This window comes from Myotis brandtii, unplaced genomic scaffold (genome assembly GCF_000412655.1).
Source record: "Myotis brandtii unplaced genomic scaffold, ASM41265v1 scaffold630, whole genome shotgun sequence".
Classification (NCBI taxonomy): domain Eukaryota; kingdom Metazoa; phylum Chordata; class Mammalia; order Chiroptera; family Vespertilionidae; genus Myotis; species Myotis brandtii.
The window spans coordinates 2,492,531-2,514,060 of NW_005370412.1; the positions used below are offsets into that span (position 1 = coordinate 2,492,531).

General features: G+C 48.2%; 2 protein-coding genes across 12 annotated transcripts in view; one reads left to right on the forward strand and one right to left on the reverse strand.

Annotated features, from left to right (window-relative positions):
- ABL2 (ABL proto-oncogene 2, non-receptor tyrosine kinase) overlaps positions 1–15,319 on the forward strand; it is a 43,147-nt gene extending 27,828 nt beyond the window's left edge. For 3 of the 11 annotated variants that reach the window (XM_005880254.2, XM_005880255.2, XM_014528338.1), the window contains 4 exons: positions 160–10,083; positions 10,547–11,771; positions 12,041–12,131; positions 13,222–15,319. In XM_005880254.2, coding sequence (XP_005880316.1) covers positions 160–1,883 — 1,724 coding nt within the window. In that variant the 3' untranslated portion in view covers positions 1,884–10,083; positions 10,547–11,771; positions 12,041–12,131; positions 13,222–15,319. Of the gene's footprint in view, positions 1–159; positions 10,088–10,546; positions 11,772–12,040; positions 12,132–13,221 lie in introns of all 11 variants that reach the window. The other 8 variants (XM_005880252.2, XM_005880253.2, XM_014528337.1 and 5 more) reach the window with 7 other exon arrangements.
- Positions 11,885–21,530, reverse strand: part of TOR3A (torsin family 3, member A) — a 10,747-nt gene continuing 1,101 nt past the window's right edge. Inside the window, exons 2-7 of the mRNA XM_005880274.2 lie at positions 21,367–21,526; positions 20,414–20,527; positions 19,546–19,811; positions 17,915–18,093; positions 13,052–13,176; positions 11,885–12,661 (exon numbers count right to left, since the gene is read on the reverse strand). Of these exons, the coding sequence (XP_005880336.1) occupies positions 12,411–12,661; positions 13,052–13,176; positions 17,915–18,093; positions 19,546–19,811; positions 20,414–20,527; positions 21,367–21,526 (1,095 nt within the window). The 3' untranslated portion in view covers positions 11,885–12,410. The remainder of the gene's footprint in view (positions 12,662–13,051; positions 13,177–17,914; positions 18,094–19,545; positions 19,812–20,413; positions 20,528–21,366; positions 21,527–21,530) is intronic.

The following is a 21,530-nucleotide window of genomic DNA, read 5'->3' on the forward strand; positions in this document are numbered from 1 at the left end:
TGAAAGGGTAATTAATATATGTATTAGTTTCCTCTGAGTCTGGCTATCACCTGGCATTGAATAGATGCTGACAAAACTCTTACAGTTCAGCCTTAGTAACTCAAGTGTAACGGAGTGCCTGCTTGTCTTTCACATTACTGATTGGCCGTTTCTCATCAGGGTTCATTAGAAGTGCACAGGTCCCCAGTGGGTCCCCAGCACTGCCTCGAAAACAAAGAGACAAGTCACCCAGCAGCCTCTTGGAAGATGCTAAAGAGACGTGCTTCACCAGGGATAGGAAGGGAGGCTTCTTCAGCTCCTTCATGAAAAAGAGAAATGCTCCCACACCCCCCAAACGCAGCAGCTCCTTCCGAGAAATGGAGAATCAGCCCCACAAGAAATATGAACTCACGGGTAACTTCTCATCTGTTGCTTCTCTACAGCATGCTGATGGGTTCTCTTTCACTCCTGCCCAGCAAGAGGCGAATCTGGTGCCCCCCAAGTGCTATGGGGGGAGCTTTGCACAGAGGAACCTCTGTAATGACGACGGTGGCGGGGGTGGGGGCAGTGGCACTGCAGGGGGTGGGTGGTCTGGCATCACAGGCTTCTTTACACCACGTTTAATCAAAAAGACACTGGGCTTACGAGCAGGTAAACCCACAGCCAGTGATGACACTTCCAAGCCTTTTCCAAGGTCAAACTCTACATCTTCCATGTCCTCAGGGCTTCCAGAGCAGGATAGGATGGCAATGACCCTTCCCAGGAACTGCCAGAGGTCCAAAATCCAGCTGGAAAGGACAGTGTCCACCTCTTCTCAGCCAGAAGAGAGTGTGGACAGGGCCAATGACACACCTCCCAAAAAGTCAGAGGAAGGTGCTGCTCCAACCAGGGAGAGACCAAAAGCCAAACTTTTGCCCAGAGGAACCACAGCTCTTCCCCTAAGAAGCCCCTCTGGGGATCCAGCCATTACAGAGAAGGACTGTCCAGGGGTGGGGGCAGCTGGAGTGGCAGCTGCCCCAAAGAGCAAGGAGAGGAATGGTGGGGCACGACTTGGCATGGCTGGAGTCCCAGAGGATGGCGAGCAGACAGGCTGGGCTTCTCCAGCCAAGGTTGCGGCCATGCTCCCCACCACACACAACCACAAAGTGCCCGTCCTCATCTCCCCCACTCTGAAGCACACTCCAGCCGACGTGCAGCTCATTGGCACAGACTCTCAGGGGAACAAATTCAAGCTCTTATCTGAGCATCAGGTCACATCCTCTGGAGACAAAGACCGACCCCGACGGGTAAAACCAAAGTGTGCCCCACCCCCACCACCAGTGATGAGACTACTGCAGCATCCGTCCGTGTGCTCAGACCCCTCGGAAGAGCTGGCAGCCCCGGCTGCCGGACAGCCCACGTCAGAAACACAGGAAGGAGGGAAAAAGGCAGCTCCAGGGGCAGTGCCCACCAGTGGGAAAGCTGGGAGGCCTGTGGTGCCTCCACCTCAAGTGCCTCTGCCCACATCTTCCATCTCGCCAGCCAAAATGGCCAACGGCACAGCAGGTACTAAAGTGGCTCTGAGGAAAACCAAACAGGCAGCTGAGAAAATCTCCGCAGACAAAATCAGCAAAGAGGCCCTGCTGGAATGTGCTGATCTGTTGTCCAGTGCCATCTCAGAACCAGTGCCCAACAGCCAGCTGGTGGACACTGGGCACCAGCTGCTTGACTACTGCTCAGGCTACGTGGACTGCATCCCTCAAACTCGCAACAAGTTTGCCTTCAGAGAGGCCGTGAGCAAACTGGAACTCAGCCTGCAGGAGCTGCAGGTGTCTTCAGCCACTGCGGGCGTGCCTGGGGCAAATCCTGTCCTTAATAACTTACTATCGTGTGTACAGGAAATCAGCGATGTGGTGCAGAGGTAGCCACTGTTAGCCTACTGGAAGAGGCACACGTTTCTGAGGGGACGGGAAGGGACTTGTTTTCCTGTGTTCTTGTTTTCAAAAAATGAAAGACTGATACTTGAGTGTGTTTATGTGAAGTACCTCAGCTCTCTGAGATCTCACGTTTACAGGTTCATCTCAAAAATAACAAAAAGCAAAACTCATAGGAGAGGGAAATTGGAGGGATTGGGCGGTGGTGGGCAGGATGGGAAGCTGCACTGGAATATCAGGGAATGTGTATACGTGGTGCGGTGAAGAACCAAATCCAGCCATTCTGACCTGGAATGATGCGAGGTGGTTAGACAGGGCTGCCCTTGGCAGTGCCGGGAGACTGCCCAGACGGGCCTGGCTGCGGCACCCGTCTGTCCCGCACAGAGGGAACGGGCTTAGGGCTCCGGGAGGTACTAATGATTATGTTCACCTCACCCAGGGAAGTCAGTGGAACAGAAGAAAGGAAAGCTGGGAAGGTGCTAAGTGAAGTTTCATCCAAGGCTGTTGGAAGCAGCTATTAGCCTTGCTTCCCCAAGGTCACTTGCTGCAGTAAGAACCGCAAATCAAATTGCTGGAATGACAAAACCGGGAAAGGTGACCCTGTCTGTTGCTCCTCTCCTGTTTTCCATTGGTGTGTTAATTGGAGCTGCAAGTAAAGAAATCTAGGAAGTACAGTCAGGGAGCTTGAAAGCTCCTAAAATCTCACATTGATCAGCACAAGTCACTTCTCCCAGTCTAGTGTGTTATTTCCTAACAGACCAGGATTATAGGGGTCTCTAGTGGTTCTTCTCTGCCCCCTGCTGGGCAGGCTGTCTTCCTTATTCCTGGCTCTTTCAGGCATTAACCAACATTGATTTTGAAATTAGTGGTCATGGACAGGTTCTCACAGGGAATCCTTTTCTGATACAGTGCCCCTGCATACTGACATGCTAGTCAAGGACTTGGGGAGCTGTGTATTTTGTTATCAACTAAATCTCCAAGAAAGGGGCTCTTCTTGGAACCCAACAGCCAGGCCCAGAGACCTATGACTGAGGAGAGGCTGGTTTGGTCCTAGTGGCTGTTTCTCTGTACCTCTCCCTTCATCACCTTAGACCCAATCTGGGTAGAAAGTAGAGAGAAGCACACACACACACTCTCTCTGGATTTCAAATGAATCACCCTAAATTTTTCTCACATGCCTTTCTCCTTTCACAGTCCCCCCTCCCTCCATCGTTGTGCTTGTTTGTAAAGATCACATTGGGAATATTCTTTGATATTTATTTTAATATCATATTTTAAGAGTGTATAATTGAAGGAGCATGTCATTTCTAGGGAAAACCAATTAGATCCTGGAAATCTAATGACTTAACCCTCAAATATATTTTGCCTTTGAAAAATAGGCCTTTTCCTTCCCTACTCATTAATTAGCTTTCATTATTATGGAAGCTAATTAGGATCGCAGGGAGCTGAATCTAATCGGTAGATGTTATTAATATTCTCATTATCAGGTCTAATCCCAGTTACCACTTCATTCTGTTTTTAAAGCTTTGTGACTCCCTCCCCAAGGAGAACCCAATACAAAAAAATAAATACATTATTTTTTTCCTTCCAAAGGAATATTAACTTAGGAAGATAGGAATTCAGCATTGGTGAGCAGTGAATTTTCTTCCTGCCTCTGTCATCGATCCACTGTCAAGCCACAGCCCCGTCTCTAAATCTGTTAAATGAAGGTAATGATTCGTGTTCTCATGGGTGTTTCACAAATAAGGGCGTAGTGCTCCCTCTGAGAGCCTCCCTACAAAGCTATTCAGTGCAGTGGTGTTGCCTTGAATGGTTTTCAGTCTCTTCTGTGCTCAGTAGCAAGTCATGAAATTTAGAGCTGTTGAGATTACATTAATTGGGCTAGAATACTAATAGGGAAAAACTATGTTTTAGACAGAGTTTGACATCTTTGACCAAGGAGGACATTTAGTTTTCATCAGAAAGAAAGGAAACCTTGATTCTTATCATGGCTGCTCGAAAGGAGGCCCAGGCCCAGGGAAGGGTTTGAAGGGAGGGGGCAGTCCTGGGCATTCCTTGCTGGGTGGTGGTCTCTGTCTGACACCGGAAGATGCAGCATAGGCAGCTAGTGATGTGCTTAGTCTCCTTGCAGCGGTTGGAAGAGAAGCTCGAGTTCCTTTCAATGTGGATTTAAAGACCAACAGTCCCGCTCCTATCTCCTTCCTCGCCACTTCCCTTCATTATACACTTCCGTAAACTTGAAATCGTTTTAGCAATTAGCCTTTTAAGGGTGGGGCAGGGAAAGCTAAAACTTTAGACTATTTTATGCTGCTTTTTAAGTTTATCCTGTCATTATGGGATGCCAGTTGAGGGATTATAATTGTTTTTCAGGGGATTTTTTTTTTCCTAAGCAAGGGATCTTTCATGGAGAGCTCTGAGAATAAGCCTTGGAGGAACACTACTGAGTGTATTTAAGCTCCAGATTTCTCACCGAAATAGTCTTGAGGGTGGGGGCTGTGTCTTACTCAGGGGTGGCACCTGGCTCTATCTTGCCTACAGTAGGTGCTCAGTAAGTTAATGATTGAGTTTTTTCAACACTGTCAATAGTAACATTGACTTTTGCAGCACCCCCATCCACATGATGCTTGAACTGTGGAACTTCAGGAGTTGAGAGCTCAGGGTTAAGGGTTAAAGAGGCACTGTCAACTTACAAAAGTCTAATAGAGGTTTTTCCTTTTTCTACTTGAAAAGGACCAGATTTAAAAAATAACCTTATGTAAATTTAAAAGTTTGAATTCAAAGCAGAGAAAACTGCTTTTTAGAAATTAAAAATGTAGTTGAATTCTAATCGGTTTAAAAGCAAAGCAGAGAGCAGGAGCAAAAAGACAAAATGTTGAAAACTTTCTAAAGTTATACACACACACACACACACACACACACACACACACACACACACCCCTTTGGGCTATGACAGTTTGAATCCTTTCATATACAGATAATACAATTTCAGCTTAGATTTCCTACCTTAAAATGCAATATTTTGTGTAGAATACATCTTTATTGTGCTTTACATGAAGTATTTTCTTAAAAGGCTTTGTGTAAAATTAAAATGTGTGTATTTTCTATTGACTGCCCTCGTAATTTTCAGAGATATAGCCTTAAAACAATTGGCCCTAAGAAGTTCTTTCAGTGTTTTTCCAGATGACCTCTGCACATTGAGGTCTTTATGTGGAGCCACTTGCCCAGCTGCATTTTGGGTTTTAAATTAGAATTTTCTTATAATTCAATTGAAAGTTGGCTAATAAAATAGTGCCCGGTTAATAAAATATGCTCTGCTAAGGCATAGCCCATATTTATTTAAGTAACGTCATGGAGCTTTTGAGTTGGGGATAGAGTATAGTCGGTGATTAAGAGTTCAGACTCTAAAGCCAGTCCAGGGGCAAGTCATTTAATCGTCCTGAGCCGTAGTTTCCTCATTGGAAAACAGGGATGATAATAGTAACTACCTCAGGTTGCCATAAGGATTAAATGATAATATATGTAAGATACTTAGCTCAGTGCCCGGCACATGCTGAGCACTCCATAAATGTCAATGACCACTATTATTACTAACAAACTTAGTCCAGTGACTCTTAGCCAGGATTGTGCAACAAAATCCTCTGCGTTTAAAAACAAAATAAAATCTGATGCATTGATCAGAATTCCCAGTGGGGTGAGGGCTCAGCCGGTGTGTTTTACAAGAACCCGGCCAGGTGTTTCCGACACTTGTCAGCATCCCACTTTTTTCCTTATAGCTTAAGACTGGAAGAGAAGACAGTTACTCGCTGTGGATCTCAGCAGTTAATTAGTGGCAGAGCCAAGGCTACAGTTCACTCTCTTGATTTTCTGGTTGTGGGGTCCCTCCCCATTCCTGCTGCCTTGTGAGACACTGCAGAGAAAGTGGCTCAGATAGACAATCAGTCTGCACAGCGCTGCACACCCTAAAGCACACGCTCCTGGCACCCTCTGACCTTAAGGGGCTTGAATGCCGAGTGATGGCAATACTAGCTAAACAGGCAATCTGTAGATGTCAGTAACTTAAACACTGTGTGGAGTCATTCTTTGGGACAGAGCTCAGCGGCACCGCGATCTGCACTTTGTAATAAAGAAATACCAACTTAAGTTCTAAAACCTTGTCCTACATTCCTCTTTCCTCAGAAAATAGCAACATAAAATTTTATTCTGTGCCATTTTAATGATGGAAATAATGTATATGAAAGCACTTTGAGGAAAAAGTATCAAATGTAATATAACTATAAGGTCATATTATCAATGTCTATTTAAAAGTTAAAGCAGTTGGTTACATGCTGATCGACTTACAGGCTTTTACCTGTGTGGGACCTGAAAATGCAGATACGTAAGCAGTCACCTCTGTAACTTACGGCATTTATAAATATGAAACTGCTAAATGACTATGTGCAGGTATAGTAAGTGTTTTACTGAAATTGTAGCTTAATGTTGAATAACTTCAGAAAACTAGGGACCAACTTTCTGGTTTAAGTATAATCATTAAAAAGTAACAATGGGCACTCACTCCACAACAGAGAAGCTCTTCCAGGCACCTGACTCAAGAAGAAGGGGGCCCTGTTGGTTGTGAGCCTTTGTCCACTACACATCCAGTCATCTAGCATCTAAATGTGGCAGCAGCAGACACATTGCCTGTTGATGTTGACAGTGTCTTTTTTAACCTGTGTCCTGCGTGGGGTTTTTGTTGTTGTTGTTTTCCTGCGGGACAAGGGGTTTGGGGGTGAGAGGAGATTGGATGGCTATAGAACCAGAGCGTTTTAGGATTTCCTATCAGTTATAAATGAGCTTGACATTCATCATCCATGTTTATTTTTTTCTAAGAAGAGTAGCTGAATATAACTCACCTGTTAGATGATAAAATACCCAAGAGTAAACTGCATTGGTGGCCACTTTGAGTGACAGCTGCACTGTATTCTGACATCTCCTATTCCCTTCCATGTTTGCTACTGATGTCATCACTGCTCTCAGGCTCTGCTCCCACATTGGGCTGACAGGGTTGTCTGCAGTTTTGTTCTTGATGACTTCTGGGTTTCAGCATCTTGCTTGCATTAGTTTGGGATCCATCTCTCTGTCCTTAGCCTTTATGACCAGTCCTCTTTATGTAGGTGGGTCTCTAGACAGAAGTTTCTAATGTATTTGTTAAAGACTCCAGCTGTCTATATCTCTGTCTTAGCTTCTGTCAAGCCAGTAGCTCGGTTCTTTTGTAAATTCCTGATTCATTTTGAGATCTGTGGGAGCAAGAGAGAGAGAGAGAGAGAAAGGCAGCCCCAAGGGCACCTGACAATCCAGGGAAGTAGCTGGTCGCCACAGCCTCGTCACAGAGGAAGGCCTTGGGCTGGTTCTAAAACGTGTCCTACTGTTAACAGGATATTTATATCCTTGGGGTAGAGTTTCAGTTTTCCAACTCCCAGACTTTAAAAAAAATCTAATGTAAGGCTTGCTTTTTCGGGCAGGTCAATAGTGCCTGGTGTAACAGTTACCATTACCTGCTCTGTTACCATGGGCCTCCACTGCCCACCCCGTTCTCCTGTGTCACTGGGGAAGCATGGGTGATTTCAGGGCTTCTCAGTAACTGTTTTCGCTCCAGCCTGCCTTTCGTGGAGTTTACTGCAATGTCCAAAAAGATGAGCTTCTGTTCTGGTCCTGCTGCCTTTCATGCCACCCACCTGAGGTATAAGTTATATCTTGAGATAACGTGTATGCAAGATGACTCCGTGTCCTAGATCCAAAGGACAGGAAATTGGGGAAGGCTTCACCTGTGATTATCAGGGTAGGACAATCCCATGCTGCTCCCCTGGGGAGGAGGCCTGGCAGCTCATCTTGCTTTTAGCTGACTTGGGAGGCGTGGGGATGACTCCAAGAGGATTGTGCCTTCAAGGATGGGTTTCATGTGTTCTGCAGAGGAAAAGACTTGTCATCCCGGTTGAAGTTGCAAGTTGCTGAACTGGTAGAAATGAACATGCTGGTTGCAGTGGCTCAGAGCCCTGGTCAGGGAGAGTCCCCATTTGGAAGTTCTCCCCACACGGCCACTGCTCTTCTCTCCGTCCTGCTGGTGAGTGGGGGAAGGATGCTCTAACTGCACCCTTCCCTCCCTCCAGGTCACTAACTCCTTTGCCCCTATGTACCATTATACATTTGAAATTGTTTACCTCTCCTAGAAAAAGTATATCCTTTAATCTCCTCATTGCTGAGCAATCTGAACACAGTAGCAAGGCCTTGTTAACTCAACCCGCAGTCACAGGTGGTGTGTGAGCAGATCTTCAAACCTGCAGACCCTCTAAATTGGGTGGGGAACCTTTTTTCTGCCACAGGCCATTTGGCTATTTATAACATCATTTGAGCGCCATACAAAATGATCAACTTAAAAAGTATGTTGCTATGGAAAAGCTTCTAGATTTACTGAATTTTTAGTCCCGCCTGTGGTTGCCTTGGCAGGGCCAGACCAAATGGTACGGCCGGCTGTTCCCCACCCCTGCTCTGAGGAAAGGATAGCTCCTGTAAGTTGAAAGGCTAGACCAATACTGTCCGCAGACCACACCTTATCCCACCCTGTGTCTGTTCTTTGTTCATCGTACTGAAAGCAGCAAGTTTCTGGGTCCTACCTGTCACTCATACTTCTGAGCTGTACACACAGGGCATGAGGTCTTCGAGCATTCTAGTTAGTTTTTTTGGATATGGTGGAAATGAACTGTCAAATGCTAGCAGACTTAAAGGAAATATAATGTCTGGTTGGAGCTTGTTTAGATTTGCTTCTGAGTCTTAAGATGGTTTTAAATCATGTGTTTAAGCACCGTAAACTTTAGTTGGAGAATGGGACTTCTGGTTAATAAAATAACCATATGTAAGGATAGTTAATTTCAGCAATTATAACAATAACACAGGTATGCCAGATGTATTCTAGATTCAGAAGATATTGCAGGAGCGGCGTTGCTTTAGGTGATCGGTGTTGCATCCCAGCCACTATTCTGTATGGTTCAGAGTGGCAGCACTGCCCAGAGGCAGAGATGCTTCTGGTAGATGAGGCCTGGATTTTCTCCATTGACAAGCTATTTTACACTATGGCCACTGTTTTTGGAACTCTTTTATGAGAGAAATTTTCAGAGATTTGGAGAAGTCACCTTGATTAGGCTGATTGTCCTTGAGAGAAATTAGTATTCAGAAGCTGGAAAGGACAATGAGGTACTCATAGCTATTTAGGGCGTATGCTTGAAAACCCTCACATCTCAGGTCTGTGTAGAGGGAACATGCCATGTCCACGTTATGTGCGTACCCTGTTGTCGTGCTCACTAAGAAAGGAGGGGTAAGAAAGGGAGTTAATCCAACCCTGGTTGGTGTGTTTGCCGAGAACAGGCTGCCTGAGCTGTTGGTCTGTGCTCAGAGCCTGTCTCCTGGGTGTACCCCATACTCTTCCTTCTCTGCAGTTTGATTCTGTGACTGTCAGTGGAGGAACCCAGTTTTATGTTCACTTGGCACAAGTAAATTTGAATATTTTGTGGTGGTTGACAGAATTTTGTCCTAAAACATAGGCTTCAGATTCTTTAAAACTTGTTCAACGTTTATACCAAAGGTCACGCTCTGCAGGTGCATGTGTGTTGGGTGCACATGAGGGTGAGGTCTGGAGGGCCTGGCACTGTGCGCGTTGCTAAGGGAACACAGTGAGACAACACGGGATGTAATGAAAACACATCAGTCATGGGTCACACTGCCGGTGTCGTCAGGTGTTTGCTCTTGTTATTGTAATATATTTTCAGGTGTTTTGTTTTCTAATTTAATTCTCTCGCCCTGTTGTCTGACTGTGAACTGCTAACAGTGTTAAACTTGATGTAAATAAATGAGGCCCTTGAAAGGGGAATGCTGTCTGCCTGTTGTCTCACAAGGCTTGCCAACTTGTGTTTCATTTTAATAAAGGTTGCAATATTTTATTGGCAAAGGAGGCTTTTGATTGGAGTGTTTCTCCCATCGTTTTAACTGACAGGGAATCTGAGCATCATTTGTCTCTCTGTGTGGAATAGATGTCTGTAAGGTAAAGAAGCTGGGTTTAGCAATCATCCCTCTGGTACATGCTGTAGAGTGTCCTCTGTGGGGGTGAATACTTCTCCTTTGATGGATTCCAAAGGCATCGTCTGGAGCCCAGCTGGTACATCAGGTGGGTGTGTGTGTGTGTGTCTGTCTGTCCAATGTGAGTTGACTGTAAAATGAGACGTAATTCTTTCCAAGTCCATTTTGAGGACAACTACAAATAAGTTCTAAAAGTATTTTGAGCCCAAGCAGCATGAAAAGAGTAAGTAGAACCTCACAGGGAACATTCTGTTCTTTTTTGACTTGATTTCAGAGTATTTTAACAGTGAGCCATTGCTTTTAGATGTCATGTTTCATTGGGTAAGAGTAGAATGCGCTCAGGTGGTGCCCCGTGAGGTCATTAGTGGCTGTTAAACATCAGCTTGTAAACCTCTCACTCCGCCTGCTGTGGTTTAGTTCAGGAGAACCTTGTTCTAGTTTTCAGAGAAGACACGTTGTGCTCTTCGCCCTGCTTCCTATTACGGGGACATTTCCATACCTGAAGCTGTGGCATTTGCTGAGGAAATTATTTTATCCTTTTATTTTTGCAGAGGAAATCTGGAAATTGTTTTAGAAACAAGTCATTGAAGCACAAGAGCTGGAGTCGGACTGCCTGGGTTGAACTCCCCTCTCCTGGCTAGAGCTCTGTGACTTTCCAAAGACATTTCACCTCTCGGAGTCCAGTTTTCTTTTATTAAACAGCGAGGGAGTTGGTCCCTAAGTCATAGTGTTCAAGATGATATGATTGTAAAGTGCTTAGCACAGGGCACAGTACACGGTAAGTTCTCAAATGTTGGTCACCCAGCCAGGGCTCCAAGAACTAGAATGGAGAAGGGCAGCCTTGGCTTACAGTGTCGTGTCAAAACTGACAGCAGTTTTACTAAGTTTTTATTGTTCTGTTACCCGAGCACTTGATCAGTATTAACCAGTTTAATCCTCACAGCAACCCTAGTTGTAAGTTGTGCTCACTTTGACAAAAGTGGAAACCAAGATTATGCTGGGGTTAACAGCTTCCTATCATCGCACAGTGGAATGTGGCTGAGCCAAGGCACTCGGGCCCACAGAAGTGTTCAAAACCACGGAGTTCCGCTGTTTGCCTTGGTTCCCGGGCTGTAAGAGGTTTCGACCTATCCTTAGGACATGAGACATGGCTGGCCAGTGCAGGAAGGATGTCAGCTGTGACTCAAACCTGACGCTATCGAATGTACCTGTTACAATGTGTATTGCAGTTTAGAGCTGGGTATGTAAGAGGGTCAGGTGGCCTGCACATTCCTCCCCAGGTGCTCTAGCCTGAGACAGTGAAGACACCGGCCCATCTAACCGGTGCAGTTAAGTCAGGTTTACTTTTGTCCCACGAGTGGTTTGAAACTGACTTCCTTCAACCATTTATTTGACTGTTTATTGGGGATCTGCTGTGGCTCGGGCTGGGTGCTCCCTAACCAGGAGGCAGCTATTTGAGTGAGTGAGGACTATGAAGTGTCCCGTGGGGAGAGAGAGAAGTCTGTCACTTCACCTGGGCTCATGGGGAGAAGGCTGGGGAGGGCTTTAAATGAGAGGTGATGACAGATCCAGCGACCTGTATGTAATTCCAAGTGTGCAGGGGAGAAACGTGAGCACTCCTCAGTGTACATGTGGTCATTCAGTCCTTAAAAATGACTTTTCTCTTCAAAGCTGGGAGCATGGAGTGACATTTTCTTATAGAAGAGCAATATGAAGGAAGCTTTTTCAGTACGAAGTTGAAGTAAACCGGCAGACCAGACACCTGGTGTCAGCTCGGTGAGTCCCAGCATTTGCTGGAGTTACTCCCCCCCCCATCAGCGTTACCTGGCATCTGGAATTTTGCTGAGTGAACAGGATTACTAGGTCCTACTAAGAAAGTAGGCTGAAGGTTTTAGCAAAATAGAAAATTTTAATATTTACATATGGCACAGTGATGTCAAGGCCCCTAACTTTAAAAATATTTTTTTAACCTGCAGAGCAGAACAAATCTCAGCCTACACTGACATGATTTTTTAAAAAATTATTCTGTACCTTTTTTTTTCCAGCCCGAGGCTCTCCCCTGCTGTGCTCACAGATATAAGCTGCTCAGCTTCCCCCTGAGATTAACGACCTGAAAGGCGGCCCCACCCACCACAGGTAAGAGAACTCCTTTTCCCTTCCGGTCACTGAGAATCCTGCAGCCTCAGGCCTCACACCCAAGTCCAAGCAGCTGCAGGCAAGAGCAGAGATGCTAAAAAGCCCCTGGGATGAGTTTCTCTCCCACTTGGTGCTCTCCAGCCACCTGGCCCACATTTTGGAATGTGGCTCTGGCTTCTGATTTAAGGCCTTCCTTATATACACCACGTGTGTGAGTGATGGGCGTCTACTGACCCCAGCCAGGGTCCTGTTAGGCAGCTTCAAGTTTTCATCTTGCTCTCAAGGCAGGAAATAGTTAATTCTCTGGGAAACAGATTTGCATCCTTGAGAAGAAAAGATTTGTTCCTCTTTGGGGACATACACCATCATCTTGGCAATTTCGTCCAGTGCCTCTTCTGTATACAGGAGCTCCTGGCTCAGGAAAGCATCACGTGCACACAGCCTCACGTGGTGGTACTCCAGTGGCAGGAAGGGGACAAAGAAGTCAATCAGGTTTTCCTTCACAAGGCGGCTGTGGCCAAAGCCACTGTCTGAAATGAAGACCACAGTTACATGGGAACCTGAATCCCGCTGGAGTGTGAGGTGTCCTGACCCTAAGGCCTGGGCAAGGCTTGCTCTCAGGGCCACTCCAGGAGGACTGTCTGCTCTAGAAAGGGTGCCTAGGCTGACACTGGGTGTGTGCACAGATGCGGCAGGAGTGGGACATGGCAGAAGGTACAGCCACCTTCCCTCTGACTGGAGGCCTAGCCCCAGGGTCCACGGGCCACTGCCAGTATCCCCAGGGCCAGGGCAAACTGCTCTCAAAGCATTTTCAGAAACGAGTGCAGCTTTCTTGGCACTTTTCTTGTGCCTCCCTGAAGTTGATGAGGTGATTACAGGGTGTGTCCTGTGGTCCTGAGTACTCGGTGGGAGTCAGTTACCTGTGGACGCCACAATCTCAGCCTGGAGGCCGGACTCCAAGTGTTCCATCGTGATATCTTCCCGGGACAATCCAGCCTTCAGCAGACCCAGGACCACCTCATTGATGACGTTGCCTCCAAGGTTACTAAAAGAGACAGGAGCTTGTTAACAGTTTCGTCTTTCTATTTAGGCTTCAGGTGGACGGCTTGACACTGAGGCCACTGCACTGGAAGAATGGGAGCTGAGGTCTGGGGCCTCCTCCGGCAAAGGTCTGTACAAAAGAGACATTGTCCGGCCTTGTCACCCTGCCTTGCTCCCTTTTGCCAAACACTTACTGAGACTGCTGGGTGCGGGAGCCCAGAGGGGTGCTGAGGTTCTCTCCGTTGACTTCCATGTGTATGTGACTCCAGGACAGTGTGGCAAGTGCTAATGTAGGAGAAAACTTCAGAGGGAGGGGAAGTTTAGGAGGCACAACTCAGGGGGGCCTGTGACTGAAGCCTGGGAGAGTGAGAAAGGTCATTAAAGAAAACATCTGTTTGCCTTGAGCTGCCTTGCCCTAACGGAAGTGGAATATAGAAGGATGGCGACATGTGCCTATGACATCATTAAGCAACTAGAATTTCAGGTCTGAAGCACAGGAAAGAGGACTGGGTTAGAGATATGGAGAAAAAGGGTGAGAAGAAATCTTAGTGGCACCAACAGGGACGCTGGGAAGGAGGCAGGACACCTGGAGTTGGCAGTGCTGCCTCCCTCTCTCCCCTCCCCTCGGGCTCCTGCAGCTCCTAAACCAACCAGGCTCTCCCTAGGAAGCTCCCAGGTACATTAACTCAAGTGTCTGTTCGTTTGAGTGCGGCCTGTGTGCCAGGCTCTGGGCACAGAGAAGCAGCTGACTGGTTCCATCCATGCCTAGCAGGTAAGCTGACCATCTAGCCGTGACCCAGTGCCTCCTTGCCCAGCTGGAGGGCCTGTCAGCAACAAGAGGAGTCCCTGTCCCGTTGCGTAAGTTCAGCTGCATGTAGGGAAGCTTCTGCCCCAAGGCCTGCCAGGGAGGTCATCACTGCACACGCAAGTGGCTGCACTTGCATCAGCTGAGATAAGACCTGCCCACAGATTGCCCCATCAAGGGCCAGGGGGGCATGTGTAGGACTTGCGTATGTGGCCCCAGGAGCACAGATTCCAGTGCCTTCCCTGTTTCTGCCCAGAGCCATCTACCTGACACGAAGTTTCTGGAGAGCAGGAGCTTAGCCTGTTTATGTGACCACTGTGCATAGCACATAGCAGGCGCTCAGTGGATAGTTTTGTCTCCACTTCCCTCCGAATTTCTCCTCTTGTTTTGTCCTGCAGCCATCATCTCACCACGACATAACCTGGGCCCCTTCTCTGTTCACTCTCCTAGTCCTTAGGAGCTGCTGCGCTGGCACATGTAATCTCACCAGCCCTCAGAGCCCAAAGGCCTTTCCGGAACGCTAATCTCTGAATCTTCATTTCCTTATTTGTAAAGAGATTAGACAATTTAAGATACCCTCCTTAGGTTCTACACAGTCAACATACGTGCATTTTTTTCTTCCTGGGGTACAAGTCCTTTCTCTTCTTTTCCTGACAACAGTGCAGAGAGAACAGCCATGAATGTCCCAGTGAGAAGTGGACAGTCCCTTTGCTCTCGGGAGTTCCAAGGTCCTGCCTGTGGCCACCTGGAGCCTTCCATGCTTGTAGAATAGGTGGAGGCAGGCAGTGTGAGTGTTCTGGCCCAGAAGACTCGGCTCTGAGGGCTGAGGCAGTCTAGGCCCCCACACCCTACATGTCCTGTTTCAAGCACCTCCTCCTGCCATCACACTCCACACAGGTGGTGAAAAACCACCACCAGCTTACCTCCAACAGCAGCTCTAGGAAATGTTTCAGGATGAAACTGCTGTGAGTTGCTCACACTAGAAGTTCGAATCAGCTATGTTTTTCTTTCAGATAGAGGAGTCCTTACACATTCTAGAAATCAAGCCCAGAAACTTGTTAAAGAGAAAAACCAGAGTCACTGTGCTAAAAGCCCCATGGCACCAAGCCCGGACTTCTCTGGTCAGTACCAATGAGGTAACCTGTCGCAGGCCCTCTTCCATCACCAACGGAAGCTGGCCCTGCCAGAAACAGTCCTTTGTTTTGCCAGCTTTCATGTCCTGCCCAGTTTTGCTTATAAAAAGCATTCCGTTGTCCAGATTCTCAGAGCATCTCTGTTTACTAGATGGGATGCTGCCTGATTCAGGAACCGCTTAATAAAGCCTATTAGCTCTTCAAATTTACTCAATTGAATTTAGTTCTTTAACTGATTCAAATACATTGTCTTTCCCTTCCCATCACTAAATAACTGAAAACCGTCAAGGTTTAAAGCAGTGATGGCGAACCTATGACACGCGTGTCAGAGGTGACACACGAACTCATTTTTTTGGTTGATTTTTCTTTGTTAAACGGCATGTAAATATATAAAATAAATATCAAAAATATAAGTCTTTGTTTTACTATGGTTGCAAATATCAAAAAATTTCTATATGTGACACGGCACCAGAGTTAAGTTAGGGTTTTTCAAAATGCTGACACGCTGAGCTCAAAAGGTTCGCCATCACTGGTTTAAAGGGGGGCAACCTTGCTGGCCCTTGGGTGGTGGTATCTGGCCCCCCTGCCACAGGTGTGGTGTCCTCCTTCCTGAGGGCACATAGGCCCACAGGGCACCTTTTCCCTGCCCTGCCTCCATTTATGGTCCGTCTGGGTCACTGGAGGGTGGGGGGTGGGCATGAAGCGGGGGTGTCAAGACCAAAAATACTACAATGGCAAACATTTACATTTGTTTAGAGATACAGCAGGGTCACCTTAGAAATCCTGGCACAGGTGCTGAGAACTAGGCCGAGCCCATGTGGAGGAACAGTCAGCTGCAGCCACAAGGCAGAGTTGGCTCAGGTGAAGTGAGAGGAAGGAGAAGCTAAGCACAAAGTCAAAGGATTTCTACAAAAGCAAAAGAGAATCATGAGCTGGTCACCAGAATCCTTCCATGGGGGAAGGACTGGTGTCTGCAGCAGTTCAGAGGGTTCCCTGGGCGCCCACCACCTGGCAGGGCTTAGGTGGAGAAGCCATAAGGAGCCTCCAGGCTGCCTCAGAAGGTGGTCAGTAACACAGAGCCAATCATATCAGCAAATCTGCTTTTCTCTTAAAACCACCTTGGTCGGCCTCCTGCCCTCCACAGCTCATCCTTCACACTCTCCAAACCTGTATGCACCCTAAAGCTGGGGAAAATCCCCTAGCAAGCATGTACTAGCCTGGGGAGGGAACAACTGGTTTGTCTTCCACTGAGTGCAAGAAGCGGCTTGTGAAGCATTCAAGTTGGGCCAACAGGGACCCAGACTTTAACAGACCTTGGGCAGTACATTCCCAGTTGGAGCCTCCATAAAATAAGGTTGGACAAGTCGATTTCTAAGCCTGTTTTCAGCATAGCCTTTTCCAGAGCCTGGAGCACAGCACAAAACAGGAAAGGTCCTGTGTGGTGGGCTTGCAAATAGGGAGAGACAGAGCACTTCTCATTCAACACATGATCCCTGAATTTCAAGCCAGTAACTTCCTCTCATGATCAGAGAAGAAAAAGACTTTCCAAGGATGGGGAGAGAACACACCATGTTGGAGTTAGTGGGAAACTACCCTTTGGGTCTACATTAAGAATTTTCCAAGGTAGTTTGTACTTGATTTTGAACTAATTTGCTGACTTGAAAACTTAATGCCCTACTAAGAGGGGATTCCCAGTATATGAGTTACATTTCAGACTGTATTACAAAGTTACAGTAATCAAAATAGTGTGATAACTGGCATAAAAACAGACCCATAGATCAATGGAATAGAACACAAAACTCAAACCCACACGTATATGGTCAATATATGACAAAGGAACCAAGAATAAATTAATGGGAAACTAGACCACCATCTTATACCGCACACAAGAATGGACTCGAAATGGATTAAATACTTGAATGTAAGATCTGAAACTCTAAAATTCCTAGCAGAAAACTTAGCTGGTAAGCTTCTTAATATTGGTCTTGGTAATGATTTTTTTGGATCTGACACCAAAAACAAAAACAAGCAAAAATAAGTACGACTCCATCAGACTCAAAAGCTTCTGTACAACAAAGGAAACCAACAAAAGGAAGAGGCAACCTACTGAATTGGAGAAAATACTTGTAAGTCATATATCTGATGGGTTAATATCCAAAATATATAGAGAACATAACTCAATAGCAAAAAAATACACATCCCAAACAAGCAGATTAAAAAATGGGCAGAGGATCTGAATAGATCTTTTTCCAAAGAGGATATACTGATGGCCAACGGGTACACAAAAAGATGCTCAACATCACTAATCATCAGGGAAGTGCACAATGAGACATCACATACCTGTTAGAATGGCTGTTATCAAAAGGATGAGGTAAATGCTGGTGAGGATGTGGAGAAAAGTGAACCCTTGTGTACTTGGTGGGATTGTGGACTGGGGGTCTGAGGGGAATCCCACCATCCTGAGAACAATGCGGGAGGCTAGATGAGAGGCAGCTGCTCTTCCCCACGCCAGTCCTCCAAGTGAGTTTGTACTTAGCTGGCCATTGCGGGGCGGGGGGGGGGAGTGGGGACCACAGTCCTTCAGAAGTGCCCTGCGGTAGAATCGGGGCAGGAGCCGGAGACTTAAGGCTGCCCCCCGCCCCTGGCGGTGACACCCCAAGCAGCTAGGTTTCTATGTTCTCGACTACAGTTGTATTGGTTTCCCTTGTGGAAAAGGGTCTGCAGTCTAGGAGAGCACAGAAGCCCTCTATGCACACACAGCACCCAGACAGAGGTTCTTCCTCCTGGTTTTCCTCAGACCTTACCTGAGAAAAAGAAAGATGGTTCTCGAGGACTCAGCCCTGTGGTTCTCCAGGACCTGGCGTTCCAGATGTGGCCCCAGGGCCTCCAGCAGTCCTGGGTGCAGCTTCTCAGCCTCATCAAAAATGAACAGGGTCTGGTGGCAGTGCTCCTGCGTCTTCCTCACCTGTTCTGTCAGCTGCTCCTGCACAGAATACAGGGAGCAGCTGGGGACCCCTGGGAGGCACATTCAGCCCGGAGGGCCCTGGTGAGGCGCCCTTTTAACCTGGGGAAGCACCTGCAGTGGATCGCCTAGGGCTAGGTTCTACCCTGAATTACCAAATTCAAACTGGTGGAGGTGGGGCTAGCCTGGGAGAGGGAGAAGGTGAGGGCCTTGCCTGCCCTTGGTAACAGGCCCTGCTCCCTCCCCTCCAGGAAGAGGTCCCAGAACTAACAGCCAACTCACCCTCCCCAAGGGGTGGGAATCAGGCTCTGATACAAGGGTCAGAGGTAGAGACAAGCTCAAGTGCCAGAGGCCGCCACAGTCCCATCTTGAACTTCTAGGAGCAGAGTGCCCACTGGGCTAACTCGGGGAGGAGCCTGGGAAGGACCTATGTGGGTCTGCTTGGCCTACTTGGAACTGGGGCTCCCCATTCAGGCAAGAATAGTTCTCAGTTGAAAAGATGCCGCTTTGTGGGGTTTACCAGATCAGGGCCAGCTCTGCCCCAGGGTGGGGTGTTTTAGCAGAGCCCACACTCACTGTCGCCTCTAGCCTTCCTGGATCCTGACTTCAGTGCCCTGTGACCTTGAGTGTGTGTGTGTGATGAGACGTGCGGGGTGTGAGTGTGTACGTGTCATTTTTCATGGTGAGGAAGCCACAGTCAAAGCCAGCTAGTTTTTCTGGGAAGGCCTGGCTGACCAGCTGCCTGCCCTTAGGACAGTTCACCCTAGCCTGCCCTCCGAGGCCACACTGAAACTGCCAGGTGACTCAGGCAATCTCTCCTCAAATGCTTACCTAATCTTCCCAGGTTACCGCATTCCAAATACTGGACCTGAAAGCCAGAGACAGACACTCACCTCTGTGAGGCTGCAGTGGGGTTTTGGTCATTGTCCAGCTTACTTTAAATACTACATCTCAGTGGAAGAAACCCAAAATAGAGCAGCAAAGACAATTTTTGTCCCTCCACTTGTTGGGGGAAATCACTTATAATATGATAGACTTCTTTTAAAAAACAGGATTTGCCACTTTCCACTATAATGACAGTGACATCACACAGCATAGGGAAAGGCTTGCAGGAAGCACACCAAAATGCTAACTGCCTGTGTGTGCGTGGGGAGGTCACGATAAAGCCTTTGCCTTCCTCTGTTCCACATTTCCTGTGACTTCCATTACTATCACAGAAAATTAACACGCAGAATCTTTTTAAGCTCCGTGTCTGTCGGGGAAGGAAACAGCTCTGGATGAGTGGTGTGGAACATGTCTGTCGTCCACGTGTTCAGGGCCTCATCTGTGTGGAGTAGAGGTTTCTGTGGGTTACAGGTTCTGTTGAAATGGACCCTGTCCACCTAGGCTTCTCCAGGGCCCACCCCCCAGCACAGAGGGCTGCGCCTCAGGCCGTCCAAGCCTCACTCCAGCCCCAGCACTGCCCAGCCTCACCTTGTACAGGTCCACATACTGGGGGTGAGGGAAGTGGATCATGGTGATGAACACCTTGACACAGTCACTCCTCAGCCCGTCCCGGTACAGGTTCTCCGCCAGCAGCCGTGCCACAAAGTTCTTGCCTGTGCCAGACCAGCCGTGGAACGACAGAGCCAGAGCCTTGTCTGGCCGGGGCAGCTCCAAGTAGCTCTTCACTGTTGTCAGGACCAGCTCCTGGGCCAGATGCTGGCCGTGCAGTCGCACACTCAGGTCCGACTGTAGGCCTAGGGGTAGGAAAGAGGAGGCCACAGTGAGAGGTGCACACAAGTGCAGTCCCCACCAGGCTCAGCAACAGCCGAGAGAGTGAACACCTCTGAACATCACTGCGGTGGGATCACTTTGGCCTCAGAACAAGCCACTGGGCACACCTAGCACCAGAAGGGATCCGAGGGCTATTTTCTGAAGAATTTGAGAAGTCACCATTGAACTTAGGGAGAGAATGGATTCATCCTTTCTGAAGGCCCTGAAGACCCCCAGAATGGTTGGGAGAGTCCTATCTGGAGGAGGAACCTCACACCCCATGCTCGCGGTCACTCCCACCTGGAAGTTTCAGAACTCCCTACATATTTCATGGAACACTCTCACTTTATTCATTTTAACTCAATTCAGTAGACACCTGTTGGCAGTGTGTGCAAAGCCTTCTGGTAGGCTCTCTCTCCTCAGCCATGAGGCTGCAGGGTTTGGAGATGGGGGCCGTGGTGGGGACAGGAGAGAGTGCTGCCAACTGGGGGAGGATGAGGAAAGGTTCCCTATACCTTAGCCATTCCCCTGAACTGCCTCCCCTTCCCACAGATCTCTATCCCCTTAGAGGTATGCAAGGTCCAACCTGTGAAGTTGTTGGAGACCCTGCAGTCCCCATGGTCACAGCAATCCTGGAAGCTGCAGTACCACGTGGTCAGGATATCCAGGTACTGCTGGCCCAACAGGGGAAGGCTCCAGCCTGGAAAAGGAGGGGCTGTGACACACACACACAGCATGGGGCCCACAGGGAGCCTGCCCTCCCTGCCCACGTGGTTCTTCCAGTCCTTTGCCCTCCCTCCATAGCTACTCTCGCTGCTCTTCCCTGGACCTCCCTTGTGCCTGGGTACGAGTGGACACCTCTAGCTTTGCTATTGATGCAGCTCCAGGGAAGGCTCGGTTGACTCAACAAACATGCCCTAGGCACTGTGCCAGGGTGGCAAGGAGCCCAGAGCCCGCCTGCGAGGAGTTGGCCACCTAGTTGGGGACAGGCAGCTGGTGATCATTCTTCCTACTTGCTCTGGATTCCAAATCTGATCATAGCCAAACCCAAAGGCCTCTCACTCTTTTGCCAAATGTTAATTTGAATATACCCAGCATTGGCAAAAACAAAGACCATACGCTGGAAATTAGAAATCTTTAAAGATGTGTAGAGCGCCATTACAGTACTATTACCAGATCTAGAATTGTTAACAGAGACCGGAGAAGCCTCAGAGATCATCTGGTCCACGACAGGGACAGAATGGGAACTAGAACTCAGGTTGGGACTCCTGGCCCAGGCTCCCCCTCCGTCAGCCACAGAGGAGGAAAAGGGACTTTAAGCCATCAAGGCGTGAGCTGTCTGGAGGAGTCAGCTACCAGCCACGTAGACGAGGACAGCCAGGCCCATCCTCTAAGACGGCTGTACCAGGGGCAAGGCTTCCTGGTCCTCCCGGGACTGGGCAGCAGAGCCAAGGTGCCTGCTAAGGTGCCTGCAGGGTGGTCCTGAGGCTGCTGGCCCCGGGCAGGTGCGCTGGGGCACATCTCACCCCCGGGTCTTACCCAGGGCCCCCGCGGGGGCCTCCTTGTCCAGCGAGCAGGTCTCGGGCCACACGCGGCATCTGAAGAGCGCCCAGTACCGCCTGGAGAGGGCGCCGGCCGCCCTTACCCACTTGCGCAGGTCCCGGAAGGGGAAGGACGGCCAGGCTTGTCCTGTGCTGGGCTCC